Source organism: Dermacentor variabilis, chromosome 3 (genome assembly GCF_050947875.1).
Source record: "Dermacentor variabilis isolate Ectoservices chromosome 3, ASM5094787v1, whole genome shotgun sequence".
NCBI classification, from domain to species: Eukaryota; Metazoa; Arthropoda; class Arachnida; order Ixodida; family Ixodidae; genus Dermacentor; species Dermacentor variabilis.
In genome coordinates, this window is record NC_134570.1 from 205,902,451 (window position 1) to 205,918,025 (window position 15,575).

The window sequence follows — 15,575 nt, forward strand, 5'->3', positions numbered from 1 at the left end:
AGTGCCGGCCCCCCGTTTTTCGGCTGCTACAAACCCGTTGGTCGCACAGTCACACCGTCGCAGCGATCGCTGCGATTTTCTGTCAAAATTGCGCGGAGAGCTATTCTGCTGGTTTGTTTTGCGAAATGACGTTTCGCTTAACAAGTGCATTGCGCGGAGATATGGATTGCCGAATTCGGTACGTACGGAATGGGGGAATAAAAAACTTGTACCGCAGATTCCATTCTCCCATTTCTATGGATTCGTTGACACGCTACGCAGCAAATCAAGTGCATTTTCACGTTTGCTTCGTACACCATTGCGAGTTGTCAATACTGCGAGGTGTTCGATTCCCACGAGACGACATGGCCTTTTCGAGTCGTCAGAATTTTCTTTTGTTGAGGAGCATACAAAAATCGCGCGTACGGAGCAGCTTACATAATTTCAAGCTCCGCAAAGGCAAATGACAAGACAGCAAAGTACCCGAACTTTCAACATTCTGCTGAACGCGGTACCGTTCAGTTTCATTTTCTTTTCGGTTTTCAAGCGCGAATTTCCCGATGCAATTTGAAAGGGTATGTTACCTCATATACTCATTAAATTTCTCAGAGTAAACGTGTAGGCTGAAGTGACCATACGTCAACACTCCTGATGCCAACAATAAAAAAGCCAGCTTTATTGCCTTCTTACAAAAGAAGAATTTAATTAATTTTCTACGATAGCATTAACTCCGTGGCTTAAATAAAAAGCCTCGTTAATTTGTTTTCGAATATTTGATGCACGCTAAGTTGCATCTGTTCTCTGGAAAATATTTTTTTTGCGCAGTAACCAATAAACATTGATTATGTTGCAGGCTTTGTGTCTTTACTGCACCTGTATCAGCATTTGCTTTCAACGGTAATTAACTCTACAGCTAGTAAATTAGGTAAATTATTGACCTAGAATAGTGGCACAGTGCGAACGCACCCTCCTCGACCGCCATGTAAAACTCGTGCAACAATGCGAAAAGCAGGCAAACAGCTAGTTCTTGCGGAGGTAAAGCAGTAGAAGACGACAGGTTAAAGCAAAGTGCATCAAAACGGTGCAGTGAAGTCATCCAGTTCACACTTTCACACCGATCGAGTGTGCAGAAACATTTATGCCTTCCATGTTTCTAATAACAGCTACTAATAAGTTTGTGATCGCATATATTCGGGCGTAAAACCATAAAACAATATCCGCTGTGATTAATACCTTGAAAGCAATGAACTACCATACTACGTGCAATAACATATCACCCTAGGATTTTAAAAGAAATGTCTCCATTTCAACTATACACAACATGCGGTTTATTCAATGAAGGACCACCAGCTGCTTTTTTTTGCAATGACAAAATTATTCCAAGTTTTATACACACAGGCAAGTAAGAAAGAACAAATTTCAGGACAACAAATTCATTCAATTTATTTACCTGCCCCGGTGGCTATAGCATTCTGCTGCTAGCACAAGACGAGGGGTTGTATCGCCAGGCATGGCAGTCGCATATCGAAGGAAGTCAGGTAAAAAAAAGCTCTTGCAATTAGATTTATTCATCGTCAATTATTGAACCCTTAAACTTTCAAGATACTATTGCATAAGGGGGTATGCCTATGCCACATATAACACTAATCGAAAGCAAAGGGCACAATTGTAAAAGAAGCATCTTTTTTGATACTTCGAGAGTGTTAACACTCATTGCGTCAATATGTATTGTTCAACAGCAGTGCACAAATAAGCATGATCAAGCATAGCAAATACTCTGTCAGGAAGCTGGTTCTACAGATGTATAAACCTCGAGACATGAATGCTCATGCTACATCGTACACACAGCACGAAGAAATCATTTTTCAGGAGTTGTCCCTTCTGGCAGATAGGAGTGGGCCATGAGCAGCAGAAGCTTAATTACAGTGCATTGTGTAATAAAAAAATGGAGGGTGACGAGGCTTTCAACAGCGGCACCTCGTGTTACTCTCATAAGGGGAATGATGTGCAAGGAAATGTCTGGTGGAGCATTGAAGTTCAACAGTAAGTTTTTGAAAGACAGAAAATTCCAGGTGAGAATTGGAGGTACATTTGGCCCACCTACGCCAACAACACATGCATATTACAAAAAGTACTAATAATAATAATATTTGGGGTTTTACGTGCGAAAACCACTTTCCGATTATGAGGCACGCCGTAGTGGAGGACTCCGGAAATTTTGACCACCTGGGGTTCTTTAACATGCACCTAAATCTAAGCACACGGGTGTTTGCGCATTTCGCCCCCATCGAAATGCGGCCGCCGTGGCCGGGATTCGATCCCGCGACCTCGTGCTCAGCAGCCCAACTCCATAGCCACTGAGCAACCACGGCTGGTAAAAAGTACTACAGTCTATAGTGTACTACAGTATGGGGAAGTTCTACAGGAATCAAAAAATTACCGACGATTACGTTACTTCCTAATGCGAAATTTGAGCGCAGCAAATAAGCTGTTTCACCTTTTGGATAGATTGAGGCAAAGAAATCGAGCAACACATGTATGCGCTATCACATAATTTTTTTTTATTTTTCACACGTATTCCTTTAACAAAGACTCCACTAGCAGTTCTTGACAGTCATGAAGGAAGCTTTGTGGTCGGAGAAATAGACTGATATATGTTCGACTTGGTACACCAATGCTTGATTCTCAAAGACGAGATCTATACAAGTGCCTCGCGAGGTTGTCACAGCCGTGGGGGAAGCAGAGGCTAAGCGCCGCCGCCGAGAAGACCCTGCCGTTCGCGCCGCCGAAGCGGAGGCTCATCGCCGCCGTCGAGAGCAACCAGCAGTAAGCGAGGCTGAAGCAGAAGCTCATCGCCGCCGCCGAGAAGACCCTGCAGTTCGCGCCGCCGAAGCGGAGGCTCATCGCCGCCGTCGAGAGCAACCAGCAGTAAGCGGAAGCGGAGGGGGGCGGCGTGTACACCCAGCGGCAAACGATGGGGGCAGAAGCGCGCGCAGCAAGCGGACAACACGATAAAGGGAGGAGGGAAGAGATAGCAGCGACTGACTGATGCCGCTGACGGCGATAGTGAGTCAACCCCAGCTATCCGCCACACAAGAACAGGGGGGGGGGGGACCCTTTCCTCCTCTTTCTGCATGGCGGCGACGGTGTTCTATGCAGTCACGTTATCTTGACTCTCTAGCGGCGTCAGCGGCATCCAGCGGTATCAGTCGGTCGCTGCTAGCGCTGGGGGGATGAAAGGGGTGCGGAGCTGGTTACGAGGCTGACGCCGACGACGACGCCGACGACGACGCCGACGACGACGCGAAACCCAGGAACGGACGCCAAAGAGCTGCGCTCTAAAATGATGCAACAAGCTCTCGACAACACTGCAGACTTTCTTGGCCAGTCTGGCCTCTCGCTTCCTGATAAGTCAGTTTACATCGACGTCGGAAAAAAGACTAGAATCAAGAACTACCCCAAATTGCAGATTGTGCTCTACATAGCTGGACAATTATACCTGCAAGTGAACGTCCACAAATCCTCTGCTAGTGCAAGACCATGACGGCAGAGCCAGCACGTGGGTGAAAGAATTATGCCATGTCTGTACGCAAATTCTACACGTGGTGAAAAGAACAATCTCGGAATCATGGGGGGGTGCACGAGCGGATACTATGGGAAATTGCAGATGCTGTACTTGTGTCCAAGGTATCCTACAGTATGAATTACCAGCTGCGCACAAACGACAACTCATGGAATACAGGCATCAGGTAATGACAGGTGTTTCCAACTTTACCTAGCGCTAAGACCTCTATGAGAAAGAGCAAACGAAAAGGCACCTAGACAGAGTAGAGTTGCAGCTTGCAGTACAAATTCTTTGCCTCAAGAGCTCAGAACCTGGTCCCAAGATACTATGCCAGCTAGCATATGAGATGCAAATACGGCTACCCCTCCCTTCAGAAACGCAACCTCAGGAGCATCTGAACTTGAAACACAACAGGCCCATACCAAGCAATATGGCGGCACAAGATTAGGCCAGGATACTATATGCAACTGCCAAACACACAGAGGAGTTTGCTAATCATGAATATCCAAGCAAACATCAGACACATATAGTATACTGATGTGGTAATAGCAGTGTAACAGTAGTACAACACTACATAAAATTAAACTCAATGCAAGTGAGTACCATTCCAGGTCATGCTACACCTATAAAAGATGAACTGAAAACAATAAGAGCAGCACTTGCAGTGCAAATTTGCAGACTACAACATCCTGCACGCCTGCATTGATTCACCAGAAACTGTCTGGGCCTGCACCTCAGATAAGATTGTCAAGCAAACCAGGAGATTGACACACGACTTGCAAGAACATGGCCAAATATTAAATTACAGGACACATAGCCATGCAGATATTCGAGGACAAGTAGGGTTATGATCCCAACATAGGAAGTGAATACTGGAAGAGTTGGTGTGTATTCATTAATGCGCAATAGGTAGACAATGGACAAGAACGAAGCGCTCTGTGTCTTGACTTCGTTCTTGTGCATTGTATTATTGTTGCACTATAGTTAATGAATTCATGAGGCTGCACAGGAGAAGAACAGTACTGTAGCCCAAGGCCCAGATTACACATCCAAATCTATATGCATGCATGCACACACACAAACGTACACACACATATATGTTGCAAGGGTACATAGCGTGAAGCCGTATAAACAGGATGACACTAGTGATAGAGGAGGACTAACTTTCAGCTAGGGTTCATTGTAAAAATGTCGCGAGCTATATAAACTACCAGAAAAAAAGGATCTTGGAAGGCTAGATAAAGACTAGTGCTTGATGCAGCTTAACAAAATAATTCCAAGTGCAGAAAAAAATCATTACTATTGCCAATCCCGCATGACAGCACATTTCAAGAAACACTGTTCTTATTCCAATAGACAGACTGACAGCTTGCTTACGCAAGTACACTCTTCCAGTTCAATGCCATTAAAAAAACTAGTTTCTTGGAAGGTAGCCACATGCGCACTTGGTGATCACATTGTTTCTTTCCCGGACTTGATATTTATATGTATTTTCTCCTTTCCCGTTTTTATGTTTGGTTTCATCAAGCACTAATTTTTATCAGGGTTTATTGCTGTATTGCTTTCTGGTAACCTTTATAAATCACTGCGTTTTCACAATGAACCTAATAATTAGAAGTTAGCGTACCTTGTTCTTACTGCTTCTCACAATACATTCTTGCAACATTGGTACACAGCAGCATCTCAAGGGCCATTAAAGTGACCTGTTGCAGCTTAAAAAAATGAACACTAGCCTGGCTGCGAACGTACCACAGAACACATAGGACGAACAAGAAAAGCGAGATGGTCTAACAACCAAAACTTTGATGTACGCGCCGAGTAAATGCTGGCTGACAGGCAATAAACAAAAAACACGAAAAGGAGAAAAAACAATTAATGTGTTTCCTGACAGGAAATGCATCCATTTCTAATGGAGGCCATGCTGACAAGGTTCTCCCAGCCTTTTTAGATCTATAGTTTCCATAATTTCTCTAGGCAGCCCATATGCACCGAATGCTAGCTTCTTCTTCTACAGTGCACGCTGAGATATCCAGAGTGCATTGTAGAGAAAGATGCTAGCATTCTGTGAAGATCAGCTGCCTACAGAAATTATGGAAGCTGTAGACGCAAGGACACTGGGAGGATCTTGTGTCAGAATGGCCTCTGTTACACTTTCAGAGATGGATGCGTTTCGTGTTGGGATCTGTATGGATACACATGAGTTATTGCTTCTCCTTCTTGAGTAACTTCGATCAATTGCTTGTCAACCAGCATTTACTCGCCACTTTCAAATAACTTTCATTTGTCAGTGCGCCTTATGATCGTTTTGACCTCTAGCTGATAGGTGTTCATTCTTTTTATAGATAAGCTGTATATGCCTAGGCGAAATACTCGTGGTCCAACCACAGAAACCTTATAATGGGGATATGTGCCATTGCATTCGCCTTACCTGACAGACGGACACATTTCTCGTTGGGCAAGCATAGAAATGCCTACGCATTTAAAACATATACATTTATTTACGTATTATTGTAGGGAAGGGACACAGAGGGGGACGGGGTTGAGACAAAGTCATGATGACATAATTATTTTGGAGCAAAGGTGTGGCGGGCCATTGGCTGCACCAATAGTGAGGTCGTTTTCCTCTCGCAGCTGAGCGGGCGTGCAGCAGTCTCACTCAGACTTCGAAATAGGTCTAAAAATGTGTCGTTGTATTTAATTAAATGAAATGTGCACCCCGGAGTGTGACTTGGTAACTACAGTGCATAACCGAGTCGTAAGTACTTTGATTAACGCCTTATCAAACACAAATGGGTAACATAATTGAGAAATACTTTGTGGTCCTGGATTAACACAACGAACCACTCATTGCACCCTCCATGATGGTGTTTGTGGGAAGCGCGATGTGTGGCATTCCCAATAAACAATGTGGTAAACCCATGCCAAACGTGTGCGTAACCTCATTAAAAAACACAGACGTAACCAATCATTCAGAAAGACTTTATATAACCGTATAAGTTAACCAATTGATGACCACCCGGTCCAGACATTTCAGCTTCGCTGGTTTACCATCTGTACATGGCGCATGGGCGCTAATTTTTTCTGTTATTGTTTGTTAGGTATTGTAGTATGCTGTGGCAGTAAAACACGTTGTTGTGATAGTTGGTGCAGTGTTTTTTTTGTGCATTTTTCTTAATGTGGTGCCCTTCTTCCTTTCGTAAATATTTTTTTTAATTTCCCCTCACCTAATACTCCCACCGTGCAGCCGGCGAGCTATATAAATAAATAAGTACATAAGCACATGTCATTCATTCATCTGCATACATCTCGCACCATCCTTTCCTCAACAAATGTCACTGTGTTGATGTCTCGCAGTGTGTGCATCTATATTAGCTGCCGTTGGCATTTTCGTAGAGCTTGAGAACAGTGTAGTGCATAAACATTACATGGCAATAAGGTTGTCACCTGCGTGGTGCATAAACAAACCTTGCAAAACCATGCAGTGACATGCTGTATTGTTGAAGATAAGGCCAATATAGTTGTACATATCGCAGTTACTTTTACAGCATTTAATTGGCTACTTGATAAAAACATCACTTCGCATAGATTCCAACAGTTGCACTGAATCTGCAGCTTTTTTTGCTTATTCATGTAGACGTTACTGCGTGGTCACATCTTGTAGATTTAAAATCAAAGTTCAATAATTTAGTTTGTTGCAATATATTTAAAAAAATGCATACATCACTCCGATTGCAACACCAGAACTTCTTACAAACACGCAGACTATAGGATGCCGACAAATGCTCAGGAGAAACTCCAGAATGTTTGCATCCTGTTAGTTATGAAAGTGAACAGTTTCATTCCATGCCGGGTAATGAGAGGGACAAAGATAATTTAATTGTGTTCATGGAACAAAATCGCATTGATAAGCTTAGAGATATGGTCATTGCTTAACACTTTCGAAATGAATAATTATAGCTTGCTATCGACATTGAAGCACCCTTTCGACATCAAGAAAAGGAATCAGTTTTTCCAGCTCTGAACATTGAATTGCAGGAAATACAAGCAGGTATAAAATTCTGCCAATATAATCTGTCTAGAAATACAAATTGAAATAAAAATTGAGACCTTCATTTGTACTCTCTCTGGCTGCGCAATCTAGATTGAAATGACTCTCATAAGCATGTCGTAACACTGTTGATCTAATACAGGTTAAATGCATGACTAGCTTAAGAAATCTGGATGATTGCTATAAATTACAGTGAAGGAACTATAATATTTAATAACATTACTAACATATTGCTAATATTTATTTCCACAAAGCAGGCTAACCGTTAATGGCGTGCGAGGCTGAGCAGAAAGGTTTTCAACTTTTTTTCTCACCCTATGGCAAGTACGCCTGCCATGGGCCTATGTTTCTGCATTATTGATAGCGCGTATTGATATGGTCTTGTCAAAAGTTCAGAGTATACTACCAGCACGAGACACAGGACAGCAAAGTGAACGAGAAGCTTGTCTTTTAGAATGATGTGGTACAACGTACAGATTTCTACAAAAGTGGCGGTAACTGGCCAAAAAATTAGATGCGTCAGCTTTGCGCCTTTAGGAATATTCAGGCTAGCGCTAAGGTTGAATCTTACAACGCAATTTCCAATTACACGTTCAGTAATCACACGGATCAATGGCGGCTTCGTTCAGAGGCAGACGTGGGCTTTCGGGCTGGTGCTTGTTGTTGCGTTTAGTGCAATAATATGGCTAGGAGCAGGCACCGCATATGCGCAATCACGAGCAATATACACACATAATTTCTCCAGAAGCTGACGCCGAGCCCGCGTAGCGCGAGAGTATTGTTGGGCTGACACGATGACTTCGGGGCAGCCGAATTCTGAATACTGCATATGCGGCGAGGGTAGCTATATGAACTTGTTCTGCCTGTTGTAGCGCAGGCAGAACGAAAGAGTCTTGAAGGCAAATGAGACAACACACAGAGCTGAACCAGCCGCGAACAGCTGTTTACGTGCGCCGTGTCTCATCGCACTGAACTTCAGAAACCGCCGTTGCGCATTCCAAAACAAATCTTAGCTTCAACACGTTGTTAAATTACAAAACACGTATATTATTTGTTCCAAATAAAGAAATGTCAACACTATTCTAATGTGAAAGTTTTATTTACTACAATAATATAATTATGGAGCGTGTGCCACGAAACTTGGCAGTAAGCAACCCTGGGCGTCGCACCAGTCGCATATTTGAAATCGCAATCATGTGAAATTGTCCCTCTACAAATCGCATTGCGACGCGTGCGACTGCACTGATTTTCTTCGTTCCAGTCGCAGCGCGTGAAATAACATTTACTCCTGAGTAAACTCGAGGGAAGAGGGGGCAGAGAATTTAATGGCAACAAAGAACGCCGCAAGTTAAAGAATATGAAGAGAAGGGTAAGTAGACGGATAGAGTAGCAGTAGGCAAGAGGAATAGGAATAGTTAGTTTTTGTAACGGCTTGGACTACGGTGTGTCGTATACCACTTGGAATACGTTGACGGCGCCGAACTCTCGTTACTATATACGTGAAGAATTCAGTCACGTTGTCAATTTAACCTAGTAGTGATTCTTAAAAAAAGTCAGTAAAAGAATTCCTGTAGTAAACAAAGGAGACATCACTTTATTAGTAAACTACAGGCATGTATCTATCCCACCGTGTTAGCGCAAGGTTGTAGACTAATCATGCAGAGCCTCTCCAACTACTTGAATATGTACAAGATAACACCAAGAAAGTTGGGTTGTCGTCCGTGATATTATACTAACCCAGCTTTAATCCCACTCACTGACGAGATCAATACATAAATCGATAAGGACAACTTGGTAGCAAGGCTGGCTAGTATCGAACATACATGTATCTTAGATACCATGTTAAGATAGACTTCGGGCGTCTTGTATCTGTATCATAATGCATTCGGCAAGACATGTATCAGTATCTGTACTCTCGTATATCATACAAAGTATCCTATATATTAAGGTAGAAGATGCAGATATGGCAAAGTCCAAAAAACATTGAGACGCAATAACCGACAGCTTTATGTTAACCAATTTTCCTATCAATCAAACATGGTTGAGAAAACAGAAGGCTGCGTGGCATTAGTATTTATAATGATTAAAGTTTTACTAATTAACCTATTACTCATAATCACTAGGTATACTGTTCTAACCTGCAGAATGGAGGTAAATCGGGTGCTCACAGGCATAAAATTTTGCTAGAAACTTTGGGTTTATAACCAGTTTCAAGATATCAAGACTGAACACGTGTCGTAAGATGCACTGCTCTTGTGACTACAGTTTTACATACACTATTTTACGCAATACGGCAACATATCTGCAAAATCAATGTAAATGGCTGTAAAGTCTACGCACTTCGACTGAGCCCTTGACGAGCGCTGATTCAGTCACTGCTAACTACCCGCGCGGAAGCTCTGCAACAAAATTAAAGGTTGAAAAAGGAGGCGCCAAGGACGTGTCAGTTTTACATGATGGCGAAGCATTCAAGAGAGACAGGAAAGCTTTGAGTTGCACTGAACGGTTGATAGAACGCTGCCGTGATGAACGGGCCTGCGGCGTTGCAGATGCCGCAGCTCAATGGTGCACGAGGTGCGATTAAAGGAAAACCGTGGGCGTTGGTGAGCGTCATCCAGAGAAAGGATTGCATAAATTTAGTGTTGACGTTCACCGCGGTGTGGCGTGCACACAGCTCCTCAGCACGAACGCTAATGTTTCTGCGCACAACGCTGACGGCGACAGTGGAAGCCAGAACGCTGGCACTGCGTCAAGCGTCAAGTGCGTCCACCTGTTTTGATCGCTTTTGCAACAAGACGCGCTGCGCTTCTATGAAAACCTTCTGTGATTGCGCAGGAGCGCGTGCGTCGTAGGTAGTAGAACAGCACGAAAACGCCGATGCCAACGGCGATGGAGCAAGTGCACCCCAAGCGTTAGTGTATTTGATATCACAATAACAAATATCCTTGTTTTATTGGGCTTATTGTGAGCACTGAAATTTCCCGGGCGCTGCTGTCGCACATTTCTTACCCCATCGATCTGCTGTTTCAGATCACGTGGCCTAAAATACGCTGTTTGCCATGTTATTACATGGTTGCTGCACTAAATTTGATATATATTACACCATAAAGAACAACCTAGATAACGTGAGTTAGAAAAGTTTGGCGGTTGTCGCAATTAGAGATCAGCGTGAGAAGGTCTATATATACATATAGACCTATATATATACAGTGGAACGTGGAGCCTGCTGTCCCTCTGCTCTATTTGTGGTAAAGCTTGATAGAATGTGTAAGCGTAAGCGCGACTAGCTGAACGAGGACGTAGAATAGACACACAGAGAGAGCGCTTAACTCAATACCTATGTCTATGATGTAACTCTTGATTCCAGCCGTCTTTTACTATTCTTCAGCGCCAGTTCATTTGCTTTTTTTCTGTACTATTTTTATTGAACGCTAAAGAGAAAAATATGTGAGTTGCATTAGTAAATTATCCTCGTGAAACACCAAAAATCATGCTTTTATTATACTGTGACAAAAGGCTTATAGTTAAAGGAGGCAGCAAAGCAAGGCGCGTGGCGTCGCTGCCGTGGATTTCCCGCGCCAGCTCGGCGTGACGTCATGCATTCGTACAGCCTCTGCTCTTGCGCAGTTAATTTTTTATCAGCAAAGACGGACTATTTATACATTGTCTTAAAGCAGCTAGGGACTGAATTTAGTAAATTTCAAGAACTTCCCTGAGCTAAATTGGCCCAAGTACCAAAACACACATCCGTGACGTCGCACTGACGTGTTGGCCCTGTTGCCTCAGCGCGATGTTAGAAAAATAGAACTTTGACTTTCATTTCTTATTCTAATATTCAACAAAGTACTGCAAGATTAGTGATAACACAGTTTTCAAACAATATTCTTCAAACTTCTAATCTAATTTACTTCTCTGTAGTGCCACTATAAATTGAAGGCATCATAGACACTGTAACCACCGAATTATTCATTTATATGCGGGTACTCTGACGTTTAACAGAACGTGCTCAATAGTTGCTGCGTTATTTTCAGACGCTACAGACGAGTAGTCGTCAAGGGCAAATTTTCTCCTAAAGCACCGCAGTTCAGAGAATCCTACACCATCATATGGGTTCCAACAGCAGTGCTGCAGCGCTTTGAAGTATCATAAGACCTATGTTGGGATTATATTAATTGGTGTTCGAAATAGCACCATGGCTGGCTTTCTCTCCATCACCCCATTACCCAGTGTGCTTTCTCACACTCTCTGGCTTTTTGCCACTGTCGACGTGGCCGTTTATGTAATACGTGCTGGCAAGTTTCGTGGCAGATTTGCACATTTCCTACACTGTGAGTGTATCCTTTTGAAAAGCTGTGGACACTCTTCCTTATTTTTTTTAATGTCCATTAATGAGAATGAGAAAGATAAGGGTTGCTAAATGCGGGCGATCGCCGAAATCTGCCACAGCCGTTTCCAAGCATAAGCATTTTCTCGGAGCTTTTACCGAAATGCTGAGCACTCCTTATGATATTGGGCACGTTATCCTATATGGAAAATTATGTAAGGCTACATAATATTCCGTTTGTTCGTATGACTGGTACAAAGTCAAATTAAGATGCCCATTTCGCCAAACCATCATCTTCGGCGTGTATAGCTCCAGCTTGACCTTCAGCCTTCACATAAAGTTAAGTACACATTGCTGCAAACCCTTATTATTCAGTTGAGATAACGATTATGACGATTATGTCAGCATCTACTATGAAACTGGGTGGCTAAACATCAAACCAAGCTTCTTTTCTTAACCAGATAGTGTGTATGCTTTTAAGTACCTTCAACCGTAAGCTATATTTCCTGTCGTTCATAGGCGCCTATAAACAACATCTTACAACGCGGTCTATTGTTTATAAACATTGTTATCAACGTATAACACGTGCTATATATTGAGTGGGTAATATGCAGGCATCGAAGCTTAATGTGGCGCAACTTTATTACTATACAAACCAACAAGCTTCAATATAAGGCACTGACCTGCTTTACGAATAGACCACAAAGCAGTGCGTTGTAGCGATGATAAATGCGGCTTCAAAATTTTCATGATTGCACAGAGTATCTACACTAACTGCTCCTCGTCCGACCGATCCTGTAGACTGGTGTGGAATTCACTGTGACATGGATCGTTGTTAGAACTTCCGAACGTTTTTGGACGTGCAAATAGAAGAAGCATGCCTAGGTGGCAAGACAGCTTCGTCAGTAAACATCTATTAATTTGCAGTGGCTTCTGCAGCAGAGCAATTATAAAAAATTAAGTGAGGTATCGGAGTACATTAAGATACATAGGGCAAGTGTGCAATCGCATAGGATAAATCCGCTTGTACCTTGTATACCGGCCGGGCAATGCACTTTCTTCGGGATCGGCCCACGTATGGGGAGTGCTTAACGCCTGCTTTACCTCCGCCGCGGGTCGGCCCGGCTTTGCAGTATCTTCGGGATCGGCCCATGCATGGGGAGTGCTTAACGGCTGCTTCACCTCCGCCGCGGGTCGGCCCGGCTTTGCACTATCTTCGGGATCGGCCCACGCATGGGGAGTGCTTAACGCCTGCTTCACCTCCGCCGCGCGTCGGCCGGGCTTTGCAGTATCTTCGGGTTCGGCCCACGTATGGGGAGTGCTTAACGCCTGCTTCACCTCCGCCGTGGGTCGGCCCGGCATTGCAGTGTTTTCGGGATCGGCCCACGCATGGGGAGTGCTTAACGCCTGCTTCACCTCCGCCGCGGGTCGGCCCGGCATTGCAGTGTCTTCGGGATCGGCCCACGCATGGGGAGTGCTTAATGCCTGCTTCACGTCTGCCGCGGGTAGGCCCGGCTTTGCAGTATCTTCGGGATCGGGCAACGTATGGGGAGTGCTTAACGCCTGCTTCACCTCCGCCGCGGGTCGGTCCGGCATTGCAGTGCCTTCGGGATTGGCCCGCGTATTGGGAGTGCTTAACGCCTGCTTCACCGATGCCGCGGGTCAGCCCGGCATTGCAGTATCTTCGGGATCGGCCCACGTATTGGGAGTGCTTCACGCCTGCTTCACCTGTGCCGCGGGTCGGCCCGGCATTGCAGTATCTTCAGGTTCGGCCCACGTATTGGGAGTGCTTAATGCCTGCTTCGCCTCCGCCGCAGGTCGGCCCGGCATTGCACTTCCTTCGGGTTCGGCCCACGTATGGGGAGTGCTTAACGCCAAGTGCCAAGGGATGGCAGCAACTCCGAACCACTAATTTTTCCTTTACAGAGTAGCCCTTCACTCTCAAGATCACATAGCGACTACGGCAAACGAATTGTTGCTTTTGCTGGTGTGAAAATTTGGAATAGTTTACTGGCTCATGCAAAATCCTACATCTTATACCTATAACTTACCGCTTATACTGCTACTTTGCAAACTCTATTCCTAATGTGATATATATGTGTTGCTTTTATCATGCGTTTACTCAGTATAAATACTCTTAGTGTTGTGATGTGTTCCGTTAAGCTTTACTGCTTCACCATTGTGTAACGCCTGTAAACATTAATTTATTTCTAATCGCAATTGACTTCTTTTTTATTATTGGTTACTTATGCAACGAAAGAGTAGAAAAGCCCCGCTGCACTTTCGAACTGTGGGGGGATCTTTCGGTATAATATCTTTTATGTAGAAAGAAGAAAAAAAAGCAGCGTGCGCGTCTGCCTCACCGGCGTCGCCCAGGCTGGAGGCACCTCAACGGGCTGCAGCTTCGGCAGGCAGATGGATTTTGCGCGGGACTTGCGCCTCGCCCCGGCTGCCGCGGAGAAGGAGAGCATGCGCGACAGGCGCCTCCGCATCGTCGAGGAGCGGCGTCGTGCCGCGAAGGACTGGGCCGACAGCTGGGAAGCGTCGTCGGGACTCACGTCCGCCACGGTCTGTCCAGGAAAGTGCTGCGTTGAGGTCAGTGCAAGGAGCGCCCGTGCATGCGTCAGAATGGAGCGCGTGCGACAGGCGAAAAAAAAAGAAATGCGAGCAACTGAGGTTTCCAGCAAAGTATTGTAATAAATCCGCGCTATCGGGACACGAATACATAAAGAAGCGCTGTAAATTTACTCCCTTCCTAATAAATTCGCCTAGTTGTATGTTCAATAAATAAGACTTACTTAAGCAACCATCTTTTTAGCCTCCTAGGCCTTAATTGGTAGCAATGCAATGTGCGTTTTTCCTCGCTGAAATGGCGCTGCATGCCTGCAAGTAAGTTGTAGATTTAATTACTGCAGCTACTATACAAAGCGGAAGGTGCTGGACTAGCTGGGTAAACTACTCTCATGTATGGCATTGGATTCAAAAATAAAAATAACAATTTTAGGTTCTACGTGCACAATATATATATATATATATATATATATATATATATATATATATATATATATATATATCCTATTTGTTTAAGAGGCATGCTGTGGTAGGGGGCTCCGGATTAAATTTGGCCACCTGGTTGTTTAATACGCAGCCGATTCACTTTACACGAGTGTCTATGCATTACGCCGCCATCGGAATGGGACTTCCGCGGCAAGAATTAGACGTGTGACCGCCAACTCAACAGGACCTCGGAGCTTCCCGGCGTTGTTGTACCGTCACCATAAATTGTATCCATTTATTTATTGGCCAAATGGAACTGCTGATGAATCCAGCCTCGATTGACGAATGCTTCCTTTACGATTGGCGCTGCTGTACGTGTGTAGAAGTGCTGCGTGGGAAGATCGATGGCTGCAGCGGGGAGCGATTATATATATATAGTACGACACAGGCAGCAGCGGGCATGGCCCTATCGCTAAGGTGCAGCCTTCAAATGTGTTGGTTCTTCGGGTGAGCCGACGCTATGATAAGTCATTTCCTAATTGTGATGTCTGCTTAATTCTGCTGCCTTGCTTATGGCAACTTCGCGAAGCTCTCTCGCGGATAGCCTCCTTAGGCTTTGTGCTGGTCCTGGGGAAGTGATGGTGAATTAAACCTAGGCAGAC

At 44.4% G+C, this 15,575-nt stretch overlaps 1 protein-coding gene across 1 annotated transcript in view; it reads right to left on the bottom strand.

The window, feature by feature from the left end:
* LOC142574404 (uncharacterized) overlaps positions 1-15,575 on the bottom strand; it is a 155,333-nt gene that overhangs the window by 108,807 nt on the left and 30,951 nt on the right. Inside the window, exon 2 of the mRNA XM_075683495.1 lies at positions 14,280-14,501. Within this exon, the coding sequence (XP_075539610.1) occupies positions 14,280-14,408 (129 nt within the window). The 5' untranslated portion in view covers positions 14,409-14,501. The remainder of the gene's footprint in view (positions 1-14,279; positions 14,502-15,575) is intronic.